The sequence below is a fragment of the Garra rufa genome, chromosome 6, assembly GCF_049309525.1.
Source record: "Garra rufa chromosome 6, GarRuf1.0, whole genome shotgun sequence".
Classification (NCBI taxonomy): Eukaryota; Metazoa; Chordata; class Actinopteri; order Cypriniformes; family Cyprinidae; genus Garra; species Garra rufa.
Window position 1 is genome coordinate 22979714 of NC_133366.1, and position 21498 is coordinate 23001211.

The following is a 21498-nucleotide window of genomic DNA, read 5'->3' on the forward strand; positions in this document are numbered from 1 at the left end:
ATTGATGACCGTAACACTTTTCTTTCCAAAACCATTAAAATTTTATCAACCCCAAACTTCTGAATGGTAGTGTGTGTACATGTACTATATAAATATAAAAAGCTGTTTTTTGTCTTGAATGTGCTGATAAAAAAATATTTCCTCATATAGCTAGACACAAAAACAAACAAAGTGTGAACAATGTAGTCTGACTCACAAAACCTGACTCTAATCAGCTGGTTCCTTTTATGAATCATTCAAAAAGACTTCAAAATCAAGAGTTACTGGTTTAAATCAATCCTTCACTAAATAAGCTCAACATCTGACTCACTTACTACTTACTATTCAAGTTGTCATTACTATTATTGTCAGTGATGTGTATTTAAGATTTATTAAACCTTCAGTATCACTGCTGACTACTTGTTAATATTTAACTACACAATAATGTGTAGTTAAATATACACATTTGCAGAATTGTAATAATTGTAATAATTATTATTGTCATAAAATATATTAATGAGACCTTCATGGAAAACAAGTGTTCAAGTACTCAGATTCGTTTCATATTAAGCAGAGAGCACAAAACAGTTTTCACTCACAATGTGGTGGTGCCATCCTGTGGCAGGATGAGGCGCGGGTGTTGCTGGATGGTGATGGGGGAGCCTGGGGCCGAGCCGGATCCTGAGCTGCCCGATGACATGCTGGGGGGATGGACCTCTGACAGGTAGTCCCGGGGAGGTTCCGCCTGCAGGGGCAGCTTCAGATGCAGATCCTCTGCCATAGGGGCATCCATGATGCCACAGGTCAGGATGTGAGACAGACTGCAATCGTCACAGGTGCATCTGGAGGTAAATATATTAACGATGAGTACATAGGTTACCAATATACAGTAGTGTGAAAAAGGACACTCAGGGTATGTTCACACTTGTCATGTTTCATTCGATTAAAGCGAAGCCTGGTGTGATTGCTCTGTTAGTGCGGATTGTTTGAGTAAGTATGAACGCTGCCATCCGAACCCTGGTGCGTACCAAACAAGTGGACCGAGGCTGCTTAAAAGATGGGTCTCGGTCCCCTTACTAACGAACTCTGGTGCGGTTCGAAATAAATATGAACGCAACACAGACCAAATACTTCTAAATGAACCAAAAACAGGAAGTAATGACAAGATTCGACGCTATGCGACATGCGGGAACAAGCGGTGTATCCAAAACAACATGTGCAGAGGACAAACGTAGAGCAACGAGGAGGTAAAGTGCCTTGTATGAGCCTTTGTGAGTTTTCAGGTGGTGAAAATAAAATCATATGCACACAACAATGAGCGCGCTTAGCCCAGCAAATGGCATTGCGTGTTTCCGATTAAAGCATCAATCAGCAGACCAATCAGTGAATGGGTACTTTGATGTCATACACCCACAAGCACCGCTTTAAGTCGAACACACCTTTGCATTTTGTTTGGAGTGTTCGGTGAGTTCCGTCACGAAATAGAAGTCATTCAACCAGACCAATCAGGTTGTGAATGTATTACTATGCCTTTAGGTTCAGTATTTTTAGGTTCGCTTTCAAAAATGCCAGTGTGAACGCTAAGCGGACCAGGACCAAATTTATCATTTTCCTTTTTTGTCCGGACCAAACAAACCGAACTACGTGTGAACACACCCTCAATGGACACTAAAAGGCTATAATTGTATTGTTTTTTTCACTTGTATTATCTAAGTGTCCCGCAAAATGTATTGCTTTAATGAAAAAAGTACCTCCGTCTGTAATTGCAGTTGGGACAGTCTGGGATACTCAGCCTGGATGAAAGCATCTGTTTCACTGTGTCTGTGAACTTACTGTCACCACCCAGAGACTTTTTACTGTTCGGTAGGAACTGCAATCAGAATATTAAAACAAAATTGCAGTTGTAAATACAGATGCTTTTACGAGGAAAACATAAATATACACATATGTTCAAAAATTTAAGTTGGTGAGAATTGTTTTCGTCTTTGAATACATACATCTTTTCTATTTTAATGTTTCACAATGCAGTTTATTCCTGTGACAGCGAGGCTGAATTTTTAGCAGTCATTACTCAGTCTCAGTGTCACATGATCTTTTACTCTAATAAGCTGATTTGCTGCTTACACTTTTCTTATTATCATCAAGGCTGAATATACACTACCAGTCAAAAGTTTTTGAACAGTAAGATTTTTATTTATATAGCTTCGATCACAGGACTAATTTACATTTTAAAATATATTTAAATAGAAAACAGTTATTTTAAATTGTAAAATATTTCAAAGTTTTACTGTTTTTGCAGTACTTTGGATGAAAAAAAATGCAGGCTTGGTGAGCAGAAGGGACTTCTTTAAAAAAACATTAAAAAACTTTTGACTGGTAGTGAACTTGTATTGCTTAATACATTTATAATACATTTTTTAACAGTGTTAACTGAATCTCAGGTACAGTGAAAAGGTTTTGTGCAACTGGTGACTGAATTGGAACTTTTCAATTTAATCAAAATTTTCAATTTAATATTAATTCCATTAGCTGTCAAAAAGGCACTGTACATGTAGACTTTAATTAGGGTACACTTGCCTCAGCAACCTTTTTAACCTCAAAAAGAAAATATTACCTGCTCTTCAAAAAATCTTTTCTGTTTGAAGATCTCTGCATCTTCTTTAAGCATCCGCTGCTTAGTTCTTAAAGACATCTTATTAAAAAGAAAAAAACGTATTTAGCTCCAGTCAATAAACTGCTTTGCACAGTACAAAATCATGTATGAAGATTAATAATGCGTAATGTGTGACTTGTGCAGCAACTTACATTTCTATTAATTAAAGACTTATGTGGTTCTGTCCTTTGATTTGTGAGATTCTGACCTTCAACCTTGAAAAGCAACTGCAAACAGGCAAAACTGGTATCAGATCAAGCAAGAGAGCCACCAATGATTGCATTTACATTTACTGACCAACAAAACATACCTGCTCATCAACATAGTCATCAATCCTCTTCTCACACTCCAGCCATTCGAGAGCCACAGCACTCATCTCCTGGTCCAGCTGATGGTACCTCTCAAGCAGTGTACGATACATATCCTCACTGTATGAATCATGGGATGTTGTGCCCTGCCTATTCAACAAAAACAAAATAATAGCATCTATGCATTCAAAGGAGTGCTATAATAACGACTGACTTAAAGATTATACCTGAGCTGGGCCACTAAGGCAGGTAGACTGTTGTGCAGGATGGGTTCAGAGAACACCAAGTTCTCAAAAAGGTGCTTATTGTGGAGCTCCCATGTCACTTGAAACTTCTGCAAATGTTCGTTCTCCTGAAAAGGAAAAACAGTGCTTAAACAGATTTTCATGATTCATATGCACACAAGATCAAGTCAAGTTCACTTACAGAATAAAAATGTCCTTTAATTTACTCACCCCCTTGTGATCCAAGATGTTCATGTCTTTCTTTCTTCAGTCGCAAAGAAATTAAGGTTTTTGAAGAAAACCTTCCAGGATTTTGTAATGCAAGGTTATCTTCACTATATGGAGAAAAATCCTGGAATGTTTTCCTTAAAAACCTTAATTTCTTTACGACTGAAAAAAGAAAGACAAACATCTTGGATGACATGGGTGGTGAATACATTATCAGGGTTTTTTTCTTCTTGAAGTGAACTTTAAATGGTACTGCTGAAAGACTGGTATTGTTACATTTTTTAAATGTAAGTATCGAATTGATAGTGAAGTACCAATACTTTTGACAACATTAGTATCAGTGTGTATAATATGGTTGGGTTGTAACAACACACCAGGGTGAGAAGGAAGCTGCTAATGGTGCGGGCCGCCTGGCAGAGCGCATTGTACTCCTCTAGCAGCAGTGAGATGAACTGGTGTGCCTGTGGAGGCCCTTGAACCGCTGAACCGGGTGCTTTTGAGCCTGTGGACAGGTGCTTGAGTAGCCGCACTTTCATCTCTAAGACATACTCCCTTGCTTGCTGTTCCAGACGCTGGTATAACTGGTAGGGATCTTTCTCACAAAGCCTAAATAAAGAGAAAGCAAATTGAGGCTTTGGGAGGAGAGAAATGAGGAATTCCACTTGTCTTCCAGATTTGGTAATGTGATAGTTTATTACACAGGGTTAGCAGATCAACAAGTGCTTAATGTCATTTTCACACAAAAAAAAAAAAAACACTAGAAAATTTACTACCAAGTATTGCTGGGCGATTTTAAAGATTAATTCGAAATGTAATGTTTTGCGATTTAGAATAAAAAATAATCCAACTGCATGCCGGTGCACATGATTAACTGCTATGGTGTGATGCGCTCATATCTTGTTCATATTTTCTTTGTATTATTTCTTAACATATAATATGTATAAGACAAGTTTGTAGAAGATGTAGTTGTAGTACATGCATCTTTTCTGCAAAGGTATTTAACAAGTGATTTTAACATTTACATCATGTTGACCACTTTGTGTGGTGCACAGAAATACTATTTTCTTTAACTGGAGGTTTAATAAAGAAAAAGTTACTTGAATCATGTTGTAGTTACATTTTCAAGTTGACTAGTTAAAAATCATGAAAAAAAAAAGTCAAATTTACATTTTTTGCCATATCGCCCAGCCCTACTACCAAATCTGTCAAAGTGATAGATAATACTATTTGTAGCATAATCGATTATTCATATAATATTTGTTATAAATTACCTATAAGTAAGATTATTTTAAAAAAATCTCATTCTCACAAAGGCTGCCATTATTTGACCAAACATACAGTAAAAGCTGCAATATAACGCTTCTGGTTAGTATATTTTAAAATGTAGTTTATTCCTGTGAAGGCAAAGCTGAATTTTTAGCAGTCTTTCCTGTCACATGATCCTTCAGAAATCATTCTAATATTCTGATTTGCAGCTCAAAAAAAACATCTATTATTTTGTTGAAAACAGCTAAGTAGAATTCTTTCCAGTTTCTTTGATGAATAGAAAGTTCAGAAGAACAGCATTTATCTGAATTATCTGAAATAATCTGAAATTTTTTGTAACATTATCCATGTCTTTATCATCTTTTGATCAATTTAAAGCATCCTTACCAAATAAACTTATTTCTATAATTTATTTACCAAAAAAGAAAAGGTATAGTGTATAATGTTATCTTTTTATTTCAGATAAATGCTGATCATTAGATCTTTCTATTCATTAAAGAATCCCGAAAAAATGTACTCAACTGTTTTAAATATTAATAATAAAAACAATAAAAATGTTTCTTGAACAGCAAATCAGCATATTAGAATGATTTCTGAAGAATCATGTGACAATGAGGACTGGAGTAATGATGCTGAAAATGTAGCTTTGATCACAGGAATAGATTCAATTTTAAAATATATTCACATAGAAAGCAGTTAATTGTAATAGTAAAAATTTCACAATATTACTGCTTTTTCTGTATTTTGGATCAAATAAATGCAGGCATTAAAAACATTAAAAATCATACTGTCCAAACACTTTTGACTTGTAGTGTTTGTCAAGTGTGCTCAGAACCAATCAGTACCTGTCAACGAGTTCCTTCATGCTCTCTTTGTCCCGGTCCAGAGGCTGATCCTGATCATCAGCCAGCGGAGTCCCAGTCTGACGGTAAATGCACCGAACCAGGTATCTGACCTCGGACCAGTGATTCTGCAGTTGTTGTGACTCCCGCTCTGACTCAGCAGTGATCTCCCTGACCAATCACACCACAATCAAACCAATCAACACAAGTCTTGATTAGACCAACAACAATCACGGTTATAAATAAGACCCATGTCAACTGATCTCACAACATACTAAGGACTGCAGGACTCACCTTCGCTCATAACAGGCCTCACAACTACACACTGTGTCTGCACTGAGGGGAGCGCTAAGATCTGGAGCAGGCAGCGTAGGAGCACCGACTGTCAGTCTCCCTCCGGCCCCCAAGGGCTCCTGGGACAAACCGCCATTACCCACTGGCATGTGCAATAAGAAGTCCTGATTCTGATGAAGAACAAGAAAAAAAAAAGTATGTACCATCAATTCATTTTTCAGGCTATTCTCAAAAAGAAAAAAAAAACCTCTAACACACTGCTGGATAATGTTGACATGAGGGAAAATGTTTTTTGTTTTTTATTAAAAGACTTTTCCACCTTGAGTGTTCTCCTAACAAAAAATGTACAGCTACTCCCTACAGATGCTTTTCAAAATTGCTTTTAGAAGAAAGAGCCCTGCAGTGACAAGAACATTATAAAATGATACAACCAGAATGATGAGACAGAGTATGTGACAACCACATAGGACAACTTCTACTTAAACTTGTAATGCTATCAGATGGAATCACAAAAATGTGACCGCACAAGTGGAGATGCACTGAAATATTAAAAACGTCACATTTCTGATTCTAGCCAAAACAAAACAAAACAAAACAAAACAAAAAAGCTCATGCATCTCAATTCACATGTTTGGATTTGAAACAGAATTGCAGTTTCTAAACTTAAAAGAAGTCATAAGAAACGAGGCAAGAGAAGCATCAACCAGCAAATACTCTAAAACAGGGATCATCAAATCTGGGCCTCGAGATCCATTTTCCTTCAGAGTTTAGCTCTTACCCTAATCAAACACACCTGAGCATGCTAATCAAGGTCTTCGGGATCATTAGAGAATAACAGGTAGGTGAGTGTGATCAGGGTTGGAGCTAAACTCTGCAGCGCATTGGACCTCCAGGGTAAGATTTGGGGAACCCTGCCCTAAAACAAAGCTTTCCAAACTGTGGACTGCAGTCCCTGGTGGGCCACAGAGGTATTGCAGGGGTGCTATAGCCAAAGCTAAATCAAATGAAATTTTTGGTTGATTGTAATCCATTACATACCTTTCTATCAGTTATCTGACATTATCAAAATGAATGAAATGAGTTCTTGTCATATTTTCGTACCATTTTCTAAACTATAGCAAATAAACTGTGATAATGTGAAAAATGTGTCTGAATAAATTTTGGTACTCAGTTAATTATTAAAAATTATTTAAAAATTCAGCCGGTCAGAAAGTCCACAAACATCCTATTTCAAAATGCATATTGATATTTTCGATGCAATGTGGGGGCAGATTATGATCAACTGGACCTGACTGCATAACAAGTAAAAAAAAAAATCTGTTCTGGTTGCACCTGTCCTCTGAATACCCTTCTACCAAGATAATGTTTCTCTGCTAATCCGATCTCCACCTTAAATTGACGACATCTATACATCCAGACATCAAACCCCTATGGGGTCATTCAGGGGTGGACTGGGACAAAATTTCAGGCTGGGAAATCTCACACTCATCCAGGCCATCCCAAAAACCCACAACAAATTCTGAAACCATGGACAATATTTTTTTTTTTGTAAAGCCATTATTATTATCACATAAAAAGTATAATCCATTGGCTGGTGCCACGCAAAATAATTAAAGATTATCTCTTGAACTTCCATTTACCTTTTTATAAAAATGTAAGTATTACATTAGGACCATGTGCTATTGTTTTATCTTGCCCAAATGTCAAAACTGTTGGCCTACAATAATAGCTACATCTTGAATATATCTTTAGTAAAATCCTAATACTGCATTATCATGGGTCATGTTTTGTCCTTAGGAAAATTAACCATGGTTTAATTAGGCCTATGGTGAAAATATAGTAGTAACTGTGTTTTTTTTTTTTTTTTTTGGCATTTTGATTACAATTTGTATAACCAGAGTTTTACTACAAATACCATAAAGTGTAGCAAAACCTTTTTTAATTTGTGGTTACCATAGTTTAACTATAGTAACAATGTTTTTTGGTTTTTAGTGAAAACATGGTTAACTTTTGTAAGGGTTGTATTGTTGTTAGCCTTAGCTCCCTCTAAACGTGTTATAAAACAATGTGACTATTTGTCTGCTAAATTCCTACTCTTTACAAAATTATGCCATTTTGTTAATTTTGCAGGCTGGCTGCTATTGATAATATTTTCAAGCAGTTTAATGCTTAACTAAGAAAACAAAACTACAATAGTCTATTTACAGATGTATCTGACCTGTAAATGAAGTACTGAACAGGACAGTTTCGACTCTCTGCTCCACCTGGGCGCTCCATTCTCGAGTCTTGCATTCTTTTGGTGGACGCGCGGATGGGCGAAGCGTGCGCGTGGCGAACTGGTTGTCAGTCAAGACAAACCGGATTACGATTTATTAGAGTATTATTATTGAATGGCGAATTTGGAAATAATCACTTTAGTACATTTGGCAGACAACAGAAACAACAACAACAACAACAATATATATATATATATATATATGAAAATAAAATATACATTTAAAAAAAGGCAGTGGGCCAAATTGGCTGCCAGGCCACCGGGAATTGTCCCGGTTCTCCCGATGGCCAGTCCACCCCTCTGGTCATTCACACAATGTGTTTTTGCACTCAACTGCACTGCTTTTCCATCGTTTTTTTCTATGTAAAGATTTAGACTAAAATCTTTGACTATTGCATTCACGTCTGTTGGAGCCTTTCATGCATGATTTTTTTAGAATACCACTGTTTAACTTAAAAAAACATCCTTCACATCACTCTTCATTTTGAATGTAGCTGTCGTATGATCGTTTAAATGTTGTTCAACACAGGTACGTGTGCAGATTTGTGATCTGTATGTCTATGTTGCTTAGTTACAGATTTAAATGCAATATAATATGCAGTATTTTAGATTTAGATGCAATTTATTTGTAAAGAGAGCCTAGCTAATCATTTTACCTTCATAACAATATTAACCATTTGCTGCACAAATGCTAATAGCCTGGAAAAATCCAGACCCTAATCTATTAAGATTAAGGGTCTTGGATCGAGCAATGAAAACTGCCTAACTCGAGGGGCGGCACCAAGCATGCATTTGAAACTCTAACTGCACGCAATTGGATAACGCCACGACCAATCACAACAATACACGTTTAGCTACCAGCAGAGCTAAATAATGTTTCATTATCAAAGTTCGGGAGAAGCGCGTCAGATGCTTAGCGTAAACATCACAAGTCAATCAGCGCCATAGGTTTAAATACAGCTGACTCACCTCAATTCACTCGATGGTTTATCAGTAACCCTCCACCACCCCATCTCATCACTCCGAGTTCTCGCTACTCCTATTGGGGGGTACTCTAGTTTCGGGCCACTCCCGAGCTCGGAGCCCTTCACCGGACAACACGCCAAACATGCACTACTATTCTCCGGCTAATTATATGTAAGCGTGAACTCGTGAACTGATAGATTAAACTCTTGCCGTATCCAGTCGGCAAAACAGCATAAACGTCCTTCTTGCAAAGGAACGATTCGAGTTTTCGGTTTTCTGTTCCTCTTTTATATGGAAAGCCAAGTCTAACTCGTTCACTGTAGCGGCCAAAGCCGTTTCAAACAACTTGTTGTTCATCTGTAGCGACAGCGATCTTTACTACATGATTCGGACGTCGCAGTGCTGTCATCATCAGCTTAGCTCGCCTCTGGCCCGCCTACATCAGATACACCGATTTGATTGGTTCCCACAACTGCTTACGTATTGCAGTAACCTGCATCATTGCTCGATGCCAGAGTGTCTTGCAGAGACAATTCAAATTGTGCTCTCGCGAGACCTCTGGATTTCCAGGGTATAATGCTAATGGAACCACTGTTAATAAATGACTCATTCTGTGCAAAGATACAATTGGTTTGTGGAGCTTTGGTTAGTCTCACATAGCTTCAGACTAGAGGTCTTCACGGGTCCAAAAATTCGTACCCGAACCCGAAGAGACCCGTAAATGTCCTGGACGGAACCGACCCGGACCCGTATTTTATTTTAAAGTGGGACCCGAACCCGTGAAGACCCGAAATATACCTTAAATGTACTAGTTGGACCCGAACTCGGCTGGGAAGACACAGACCCGACTGTACCCGATCGGCACATATTGCACAGCAAACTGTTATTAACTATAAATAAGTTGCGAAGGAAAAAAACAAAACTATTTTGGCGTAAACTACTGTTAGTAGCGTTGCATACAGACCTCCTTCAGTACATTTACATGTTAGGCTGTTCTTCTCTCTTGCCGACAGAAAGACCCTTTTTAATCCACTATTCCAGCTTTAATTTAGGGCAGGCTACTCGCGGTCACGGTCGGTGACGAATGACCATTGAACTACAATAACGATAGCCTTCTTTTGCAGATTGTAATAAAGACTCGGCGCAAGTGTTTTATTTATTAGTTAATTTATTATTTATTAATATTATTAATTTATAATTAAACATTTTTTTTTCCAAAAAGGCACAAAACAATGAATGCGGTAAACTTTACTGCGTGCATCTTCAATAACCTTCTTCAGTAAGATAAAGCAATACAAAACATATGTTTAGAGCTCCACCTAGTGGTCATCTTATGAAACTTAAAGGAGGAATTCGCACGTATAGCACGAGACAGCTTGATAGCGTAAATAGCTTATTCTGAAAAGAGTGTATTTTTTCCACCATATTTTCTATTATCACTGTGCTCTCTGAGCCGAGCCTGACCAAAAAATTAAAATATAACAAGATGGTTCTTCCGTATTATTATAAACGTAAGAAAGAATGCTATGTGTACTATGGCAGAGTAAAAGCAAAGTCCCTTTAAGGCCTTAAAGGTATTCTATAGTATTTGGCAGAGTTTCTCTATGGCTCTGGTCTTTGGTAAAAGTCGCCAGCTCTGGTTGCCATAGAAACATTTCATGCGCGTTATTTTAATGCAGTGTAAACATCACAGACAACATTAATGTGACTGTTCATTTTCGATCTCATATTTTGTTGCTCATGTGAAATAAATAAATGTGCAAGGCTTTTTATTTCACATCACTCCTGAAGGAATCCATGATCACCGTCACCGACCGTCCGTTTACGTTAACTCCTCCTGCGCTCTGCTTCTCGCTGCTGCGGTCACGCGACACGCGTTTTTATTTATTTATTTAATCTTCTTCTTTTTTTATTTCCTTCTCACACTTTTCTTATCATAATTTTACAAGATGCAAGTTACAAAACACGTGCAAAGTGGTGACTGACACTGGAAGGTGCGATGTTCTCCGATCGACTCGGGTATTACACACAAGTTAAACATACCCGGGACCCGAAGTAATAGATTTGGACCCGACCCGGACCCGGCTAACCATTTAAAATATAGACCCGAACCCGTACGGGTCCCGGGTCGGGTCCCGGGTCCTCTGTGAAGAGCTCTACTTCAGACTAATGGCAGAAGGTCTGGGAACCTTGGCTGCTTTGAATGGCTAAGGCCCACCCAAGAGGCCCACCCGTGGAAATCCCCAAACTTTACATTAAAATTCAGCGTTTAGTTGATCCTGTTTAGCGTTCATCGTCACAGTTGTCAATACAACAATTTTTTTTCTTCCATGAGGGGGTTTGGCATCACGGCATCCTTGTTTACATTTTTGTGTGCCGTAAGCATCAGACGTTCATCCAACGGTTTACATGATGTCTGAGGCTGAGACTAAGCTTTGGTTGACTTTTTGGAGGGTCTTGTGCTTCTAAATTTTGGAAAGCTCTGCTCTAAAAACAGAAAGCAGATGTCAAATGGAAAATAGCACATCTATCTGCCTGTGAAATCAATGAAAGTGAAACTACTAGAGGTCTCTTTCCAAACCAATACAACAGGGATAATAGTGGTACCCATGTATTTTTCTTTTGTTTATCCCACCCTGGAAGTCATCTTAGACCTATACTGATTCCAAAGGATGTGATTCATTTATATTGCAAGCTCAAATGTCAATTTGAATGAAATAGGGTTTACATATTACATACAGCATATTTGTGTTTGCACTGAGGAGAGCTTCAAAGGTTTCTACGTGTTTTTACACCACAGACGCATCTCACAAATACTTTTACAAACAAAGTGTAGAGAGAGTGTAAATGGGAGATTTATTGTGCAGTGTAGAGAACTTGGGGATTATAATGGAACTTTGTGAGATTGTGATGAACTAAGATGAGTGACAGCTTTTAATGATTATTGAGGGAGTTTGTAAATGAGATATTGATTTAATACAACAGTTCAATAAACAAGAAGTTCATATTAAGTGACTTACATTGTCTTACTATAACTCTATTGCCTGATTCTGCTCTATTTCGTAATCAAAAATAGTTTGAAAAAAAAAAATCACAACTGAGCTGCTGCGCATCTCCATTTAAACACAGCAGTGTTTCGTTTATAAGCGAACGTGCATTTTTAAACAAATCTATTGAGTCAATGACTCAGTTTTTCCATTCATAAAGATAGTCACTTGCTTTATTCCTGAATGAACCAGCCGTTCGAACGAATCAAATGATTTAATGATTCAGTAATTAAATTAGTGACTTGCCGTTACCTACTGGTAGTTTTATTTTAATTTTTAAAGTACCTTTTCAGTTATTAAAGGGTTACTCCACCCCTAGTCTCAGCCTCAGACGTCACGCCCATGGAACGTTGGCTAAACGTCTGATGCATATGGTACGCTTAACTGGAAACACTTCAGGAATGTCGAAGTCGTGATCTGATTAGTTGAATTTGATTGGATTTCCGGAACACGCGAGTGTCGCGTTTATTTTCGGTCCGCCGGGAAACAAAGCGCAGACTGATTTACTCGCGTTTTGCTAAAAGGTGCTTATGCAGACGCCATTGTTGTTATACATATTTGCGACATTCGCGAACAAATTACTGACTTACTGCTTGTTCTCCCTCTTCTTCGTTAACTTTCAATGCTGGTTATTTCAATGACTGACTTGTTGCACGCCCGTCTGTTGTTGTGGGGGCATTTCTACGCCCCGAAACATGACGCTGAACGAAACGAACTGTGATTGGTTGTTTGACATGTCGGTCAAACGGCCTTATGGGCGGGCCTTGGCCAATGAAAGCTGCCATGAATACCAGACCTTCAGCCGTCAGTCTGAAGGTCTGGCTACGCAAGACTACTCCACCCCTAAATGAAAATGTTGTCATTAATCACTTACCCCCATGTAGTTCCAAACCTGTAAAAGTTTAGTTCGTCACTGATGGCAGATAAACTATTTTGAAAATAACTGCTTTTCCATCCACCTATTTTTATGCGCATTTTGGAATATCGCATAAAAAAATCTCTGGATGGAAACGTGAAAATGTGCATTAAAAAAACTTATGCGCACAACAGAGTAGGATAAATTTTTTATCCGATAAGGAAAAATGCGCATAAACTACGATGGAAACACTTTTACTGAATAAATTCCATTCCATGAAACATCATGTGACTGCTGTGATAGAACGGGATAACTCGACTAACCAGCGGACCCATCTTGTTGCACAGCATCAGAAATGTTGTATTGGTCATTCTGAAATGTTTCCTTCACCAGTTTTGTCACTTGACCACCACATTTAGATTTTTCATAGTAATAAAAATCGTTTAGTTCAGTTAGAGAACAAACAGTGCTCATCAGTCGCATCACAGATCCGCGGCAGGAGTCCGATTTAATTCATCACATGAGGAGTGTGAGTCGAGTGTGGTGAGAAAGATTTAGTTTTGAAACGAGATGCAAAACCACCTGTTTTAAAAGTATTGTTGATTTTAAAAAAGGCCTGCTGACTGTTTTCCTTTATCTAAGGTGAATTTGGAAGCTCATTGGAAGAACATTCGTTTCTTATTTATTTGTTTCCACCGTGATTTTTATAATTAAATTTTGTTGAAGTAATTTTGTTGAATTAATAATTCTATGTTTAAAATAGACTAAGTGAGTTGAAGTACTGTTTTGTTGTTGTCCATTCAATCAATTGATGCCGAATTGCCGTTAAGTCGAAAGTAAAAGTAAAACGCTTACGGACATTTACAAGCTTTTAAAAGCAAAGAAAAGCGTGGAAACGGGAGAAAACTCTCCCTCAACCTTTTCCCTCGGTGATACCGGTACTACCCGTGTTGTCACATGTCAATTAACCAGTGGGGAAATATGAAAATTCTAAAAAATTATTATTTTCATGACTTCTCCTAGATTTTTTGTGATATTTACTGCAAGTTTATCAGGAAGTGATGAATTTGTTCTCTTTCTCTCGTTGGATGGAAACGGTGCTTTATGTGCAAATGGTTTATGCAATGTTCCAGTTTTGCACATAAGTTAAATTCGCATTTTTGGATGGAAACATAGCTAATGTCTTTCATACTTTTTTGGGTCTTGACAGCTGTATTTACCTAAGAGTCAATGGGGCAGTGACAAGCCTCCTGGTTTTCATCCTAATTATCTTAAATTTTCAAAGATGAAAAAAGCTTTTACGGGTTTGGAACAACATGGGGGTAAGTGATTAATGACAAAATTTTCATTTTGGAGTGGAGTAACCCTTTAAAATCATTTAATATTTCTGTATTCAAAATTGTACATTTCTGAGCCTCATTAAACATATAAAAATATAACCAACAAGCCACCAGACTTTTTTTATTCTTCTGTGCCACCTCTGTAGTACAAATTAATTTTAGAGATGCACCGATTGACCGGCTAGGGATCGGAATCGGACGATTTTTCGCATGATCGGCCCGGATCGGTGACCAGCCGGTCTGTTTCTCCTCTTGCCGATTCCTAGCCGATCCCAGCGGCGCATGCAATTACGTCACAGCCACGTGCGGGCACTCACAGTCGCGTGTAAACATGTCGTTGGTGTGAGTGAAGATGACACAAAGATCGCAGTTTATAACATTTATAAGCCCAAAATACAACGTGAGGGAACAACCACGAAAACGTTCGTAACAACAAACCTAATAAGACACTTCCATCATAAAAACCATCACTCCTCTGAATATGCCCAGTTTGAAAAGGGGAAAGCGGCTAAAGCTAGCACTCCGAGTCTAAGTCAAAGCTTGCAAAAAGTGTCGAAAAATGAGCGCTTGCTTAGCTTGGCTGGACATGTGGTAGATCGCTCCCCCCGCTCTAAATATTTTGCGTGTCTCTAGTTAACACACCTGATTCAGATAACCCGCTCGTTAGGAGTAAGCTCCGTGAATGAACTGTGTTCCGATTGACATGGTCCCTGCATAGTGTTCATTGCTCCCTACTCCCTGAGTAGGGGAAATCCGTTGAAGTTTACTACGCTTCCATTCATTCACATATTTGCGCCGCATACAGCGTCTTCACACATACTGAATCGAGTGTTCCATTTGAGGGTAATTAAAGCGTGCGAGACGTGAATCTAAATTGTATTTATTTACAGATGCATTTGTTACACTTCTCTAGTAAATTTCATCCGTGTGTGAAGACGCTGTATGCGGCGGCATAGCGCAAATATGTGAATGAATGTTCCGAAGTGTAATAACGCTGGATTAACTGGTGACAAGGCAGAAATGCTTCTCTTTATCAAGAAAAAATTGCCATTAATGCTCAAGTAATAGCATTTAGTACTGGCATTGTTATTTCTACCTGTTTGAAGACACAGTGCACTTTTTGTTATTAAAGTTATTACGTGAGATGATCCTGTGTGTGTGTTTTTTTTTTTTTTTAAATCCATATAAAATTAATTGAAGAAAAGTAGATTTTTGGAAGTAAACCTGCTTTGTTACTTATATTTTATTTCTAATGTTTTCAAGGCTCAGAGCACTTTATTTTGTTAAAGTTATTTTATTATGAGAAGATGCTGTAATGTTTATTCATTTCTTTTATTATAAAATAAAAAGAATTACATTGAGGAAAAGATTTTTGTTAGTATAACTATACTATGCTAGTTACAGGAACTAATTTTATACTTTTTTGAAGGCACAAAGCACTTTATTTTGTTATTAAAGTTATTTTGTTGTAAGAACAAAATAATTTTTGTTTAATTTTGTTAATTAAAGAAAATATTTCTCTATATTCTCTCATTACAAAAAAATCGGAATCGGCAAAAATCGGAATCGGCAGGTCACTCTTACTGAAAAATCAGAATCGGCCAAGAAAATTGCAATCGGTGCATCTCTAATTAATTTTAATACCGATTTCATTTGATTGGTAACTTGTACTACTTGTTTTTCTTCTGTTGTTTTAATTAGAAATTTTAAAAAGCTCAAATTTGACATAAAACACAACAAGTTAGAAAAATGCCATTACAAATGTCAAAACAAAATTCCCCTGTAAATCACTTTACAGAGTCAAATATCACCTCGTAATGGGAAGGCTCATTTTTGATCAGAATTTTTGACTATTGATTAGAAGGTGTTCCTGCAATTTTGACTGAAAAGCAAGAGTAGAGCCCTGATACGTCCTCTTTGCCCTGGACGTGATGTTCTAAATTGCCTAAAATCTCCAGGTTTTGACTTGTTTTCCTATTAATGTGTTCTATACATAATATGTATGAGTATTTCCACTGCTTTTACTGTTCTCCGTAGATCCCACCCTCTGGACTAAATGTTATTTGTCACGCTACTTATTAGTCATTACCCTCAAGCAAATATGAAAACAACAGAAACAAAAGAAGAAGAAGAAAAATATGCAGTTAAACAATCCTGTCCTGGACATGTCCGGAAAATAGAGGACATATGGTCACCCAAAGATTACTAAAATAAAGCAGTATTTGTTTCAGTAAAGAAGTACTTGGCTGGTCATGTGATCTCAACATGGCAGCCTCCATGAGGCAACCTCATCCATGTAAAATAAAACAGCTTTTATTTGGCTAATGATATGACTGGAGACATATAATTTGTTGCTTTAGGGAGAAAACTTTGAACATTCCTTTAAACATTCAACACACTGACTCAGCTGAAAGTTAGTATGTTAATTACAGGAATTCAGACTCATTATTTGCCCAATTATGTTTTTTAAGACTACAGGCGGAGGAAAAACCTGCATATGTTCTGCAGAAGCGAAGCAAAAACAAAACATACCAGCAAAGACTGGTCGAGGGGAGGCTGACGATCGTCCTTCTCCACCGTGCGTTTGCAGTCGGAGCAGACGTACAGAGGCAACTGAAGGGTGCTGGAAGATTTGGGCGACTGGGCTATGCCATTCTGACTGGATCCTCCCATGTCCTGGGAGACGATGTCCTTGCGCTCACTGCGACACAGCAGGCAACGGTCCCCTGTGGTGTAGGGGGCCCTCTGGTTCACCCCGAAAGTAAACGGGGTCTGAGTAAAACACAGCGAAACAGATAAACTGTGAGAAAGCAGCTTTCACTTCGGCTAGAAACATAAAATGCCCATATGGAATACTCTCAAATTGCACTAATGGCCTTCGGCTACAGGAGATCAATGGATCAACACTCTAGAAGACACATAGTGCAAGAACATGATTCAAAACAGTAACCCAACTTAAATCAGAGAAGGCTTTCAGGAAATCACAGCTGTGCTACCACACAGAGGAAATGCAAATATGGTAGAGTGCTGTAGAAGTGTTGCAAAGTGAGAGATTTGCCTGTTACCTGAAGGACTCCTGAGAAGTCAGCGTTTACTGGCCCTTCTGAAAACTGTGGAGCGCCATTCACTGGGACCTAAAGAGAAAAACGGCCATAAACTCTCTCTCCAAAGTCTCAAGGTTATAAACTTATTACAATAACGTAATTACATACATCTGTTGTTTACGACTTCAGCTTGAAGCTAAAAGGGTGCCACCTAAATGCACAACACGTAGCTTTCAAATAACAAGGAAAAACCTTTTTGCAACACCATGCAGCAGAGTTAAATCAGCTCACAGGAGAAAGCCTAACCTTGAATGAACCCCTGATGGTAGTAGAACACCTATTTTTACATAATAATTCTGTGAAGATGACATATGATGAAACTATTCCTTCTAAATGTGCTTCATCTTCCTTGTGTCCTGCAGAGATTCTCAAGTGATGGGTCACAACCCAAAATGGGTCTCGGGTGTAGTTATAGATAGTAATAAATTGCAAATTGCAAGTTAAATAATCATGCTACAATATTTTGGCGCAAATTCCTCCATTTAGTAGAAGCTAGACAAATTAGGCAGGTGCCAACATGGACAGGTGCACTACCAGTCAAATGTTTTTGAACAGTAAGGTTTTAAATGTTTTTTAATAAGTCTTTTCTGCTAACCAAGCCTGCATTTATTTGATCCAACGTACAGCAAAAACTGTAAAATTGTGAAATATTCTTACTATTTAAAATAACTGTTTTTTTTTATTATTATTATTTGAATACATTTCAAAATGTAATTTATTCCTGTGATCAAAGCTAAATTTTCAGCATCCTTACTCCAGTCTTCAGTGTCACATGATCTTTCAGAAATCATTCTAATGTGCTGATTTTCTGTTCAAGAAACACTTTTTTTTATTATGATTATTTATTATTATAATACTTTCATTTGGCAAGGATGCTTAAATTAATCAAAATTGATGATTAGGACATTTATAATGTTACAAAAGATTTCTATTTCAAATAAATGCTGTTCTTCTGATTTTTCTATTAATAAAAAAAAACCTGAATAAATTCTACTCTGCTGTTTTCAATATAATAATGATAATAATAAATGTTTTTTGAGCAGAAAATCAGAATATTAGAATGATTTCTGAAAGATCATGTGACTGGAGTAATGATGCAAAAAAATCAGCATTGAAATCACAGGATTAAATTATTCAAAAATATATTTAAACAGAAAATAGTTATTTTAAAAAGTAAAAATATTTAAAAACTTTACTGTACTTTGCATCAAATAAATACAGGCTTGGTGAGCAAAAGAGGCTTCTTTAAAAGACATAAAAAATCTTACTGTTCAAAAACTTTTGACTAGTAATGAAAAAAATTTAAAAAGTAGACCAAAATTTGTTCTGTGTGGTGAATTACTGGCACATAACCATAAAAATACGACAAATCAGTAAAGAATTTCCAAAAGCAAAATAATAAATTAAAATTCCATGTTTGATTTTAAGGACTTTCATTTTTACTTCTGCACAATAAGCAATACAGTTTTCTTTATATAGTGTATTTTTCTTCCTGTGTTCCAGTCACAATATGTTAAATGTTGTAATTTATTATAACAGTAAAGACAAAGCAGCTATTCATTTGCTAATAAACCTAAAGAATTAAAATAAAACTAATGAATTCGATAACTTGGAATTTGCGGAAGCTTATAAATAATGTGACTGCCGTTAACTGTGGCTGTTAACAATGGAAAAATTCTCATTTAAACTGAATAAAATAGATACAGGTTATTAACACAGGTCTGAATAGCCAACAGGTTATTAGCTGTTCAATATTTGTATTGCTTGTAAGAATAAAGACTAGCTAGCTAGAGCCACAATATAAAAATTGCTAAAAAATATAAATACTGAATTGCCTTATAGCTAATGTGTGAAATTTGTACATGTTAAACAGCTCTCTATCTCCGGTTAATACGCAGAGCCAATAGTTGTTAGATTAGTCAAATACTGCTTGGTTGCCTTGAACATACCTACAAATACATGGACTTAACCAATGGCTGTCTGCCCAACCAAAAGCAGAGGAAAGAAGTGTTTAAAAAAATGACAACGAAAAAAAGTATTTGGCTAATAACGCATAAAACCAAAACTGTTTTATCAGGAAAAGGAGAAAGAATCTCTTCATAGCAGATTACAAACAGCTTCACCTGAGTCAACCTGAGTTCAATCTGGCTGTCAATTCACACCAACCTGGCATTAAAAGTACTTTTATGTTCAGTCTTATTAAAGAAAAATATTGCTGTAAGTAATACATATAAGACCCAAACATGAACACGTCTAACTGCCTATGATTTCTGACTAATGACATCTTCGCAATATTTTGCCCCCAGGTCACAGAAATCGCATTAACCCAAACTCATGCAAGCAAAAGCGCTGCAATGCAGTCCAGCGATGAAATGGTCTTTTGCTAGCTTATGTCAACACAGACTGATACTCTTGTTAAGCTACAGATGTGGTTTCCTTGGAAACAGAGAGGCGTACCACCAGAAAGAATAAGTCTCTGACAAAGCCCTGAACACTGGACCCTGTGCTGTGAGTGGTCTATTCATTCCCTGACACTTCTTACAGCTGGAAAACATGAATACACAAGTGGAACCAGAGGAAAGCAGCTGGTAAACCGAGGTAAGAATGTACGTCTATTACTATGGTATACATTAAGAAATAACTGTGCTAAATGACATTACATCATACTGAATTTAAAACGACTGTCAGACGTAATGAAAGCTTTGTTGACATTTAACGTTTACTGTTTTCAAGCACTTCCGGTTTGTTCCCATTTGACACCAATGCTGGAGTTCAGAAAGCCAATTATTACGTCAATTTAATTTGGTTAACAAAGTAAATAAACTTTTAAACATGAATAAGTCGGACATTGTTAAAAATGATAAATAAAGACACGTGTGACGTGAATAATTTAAACACATTGTCGACTTTAGCATTAGGTCTGTCTATCTACGTGGTAGCATTATTGTAAATCCCACTTGATAAACAATATTATTTTCAGTTTAACGATAGCCTATTTTCTTTTTTTATGAAGGAAGGTTAACGAAGTAGTACAATTATTGAAATAAACATGTAAACACATTAGCTAACATTGAACAGTGCTTGACAAGTTAGCATCACATCACTCTGAGCAACACAAATCACTCAAACTTCCATATTTACTCCATAAATATGCTTTACACACGTCTTTATTATTTCCCTCCCATGTTTCTGTGATCAGACCAAGAACTGTTTAAGATTAAAGCTCTAGATCAGTGAAGCTCAGCTCAGGCTCTATGTAAACGTGAGATCAGCTACAGGAGCTCTCCTAGGCCTGCAATATCATATTATCTGGACTAAACTACACCGCATTCAAGCTCTGATGCACCATCAGCTGCTTCGCATGTCCCAGGTGCCGCTCACCTCTCCGTTGAGGCTAGGGATGTTGCTCGGGTCTCCGTGAGCGTTGCTGCTGGAGGGTGTTGGCGGAGCTCCGGCCTTCCCTGCGCCGCCGCCCCGCTTATTCTTCCTGCGCTTCGCTCCGCGTTTAGCGTCTGTAGGGCTCATTTCTACCCCACGAAATACACAGACAGCACTCCGTCTACAAACAGCGGCGTATCGGGTGCAATGCCAGGCTCTGGCGCTGCGAATACGGGTAAAATTGAACTGTATTTGAGAGATATAATCTAAGAGCCTGCCGACTTGCTCACAGTATAGCAGACTTCAAATTCCAATATGGCCGACTCAACAGGAATTGGCCAATGGCGTTTACGCCATGACGCAATCGCGTATGATGCGCTTGGGGCTTTTGGGAAATTGAGTTTTAGGTGCTGCAACCAAAAATATATTTATTATTACTGCTTGGTTAGATGTTGTTTCTGTGTTGGTACTGGGTGATAGTCAAGTTGTAATTCTTAATTTCTGTACGCGAGCATAAATAGATAATTAAGGTCTTTGTTGCTTTTTGTTATTCTGTTTATTCTGGTGCCGTGCTCATCAAGTTCTCGCTCATCCCGCTTTTTAAGTCTCTTACAGGTGTGTCGTTTTTTCTGGTCAGTGTTTATTGTTTTTGCTAATACTTTAAAATTACAGTTGCTCTCTGAGGCCATGTTTTTATTACAGCCTGTAATCACAGTAATAGGTTTAGTCATCAGATGG

The 21498-nt window shown here is 37.5% G+C and overlaps 1 protein-coding gene across 1 annotated transcript in view; it reads right to left on the reverse strand.

Moving 5' to 3' along the window:
* The window catches only part of fam193a (family with sequence similarity 193 member A), a 41415-nt gene extending 20364 nt beyond the window's left edge, over positions 1 to 21051 (reverse strand). Inside the window, exons 1-12 of the mRNA XM_073842417.1 lie at positions 20764 to 21051; positions 17344 to 17412; positions 16811 to 17050; positions 5795 to 5964; positions 5504 to 5671; positions 3767 to 3998; positions 3168 to 3292; positions 2943 to 3090; positions 2785 to 2859; positions 2594 to 2671; positions 1731 to 1849; positions 579 to 821 (exon numbers count right to left, since the gene is read on the reverse strand). Coding sequence (XP_073698518.1) covers positions 579 to 821; positions 1731 to 1849; positions 2594 to 2671; positions 2785 to 2859; positions 2943 to 3090; positions 3168 to 3292; positions 3767 to 3998; positions 5504 to 5671; positions 5795 to 5964; positions 16811 to 17050; positions 17344 to 17412; positions 20764 to 20907 — 1811 coding nt within the window. The 5' untranslated portion in view covers positions 20908 to 21051. The remainder of the gene's footprint in view (positions 1 to 578; positions 822 to 1730; positions 1850 to 2593; positions 2672 to 2784; positions 2860 to 2942; positions 3091 to 3167; positions 3293 to 3766; positions 3999 to 5503; positions 5672 to 5794; positions 5965 to 16810; positions 17051 to 17343; positions 17413 to 20763) is intronic.
* Between the last annotated feature and the right edge of the window lie 447 nt (positions 21052 to 21498).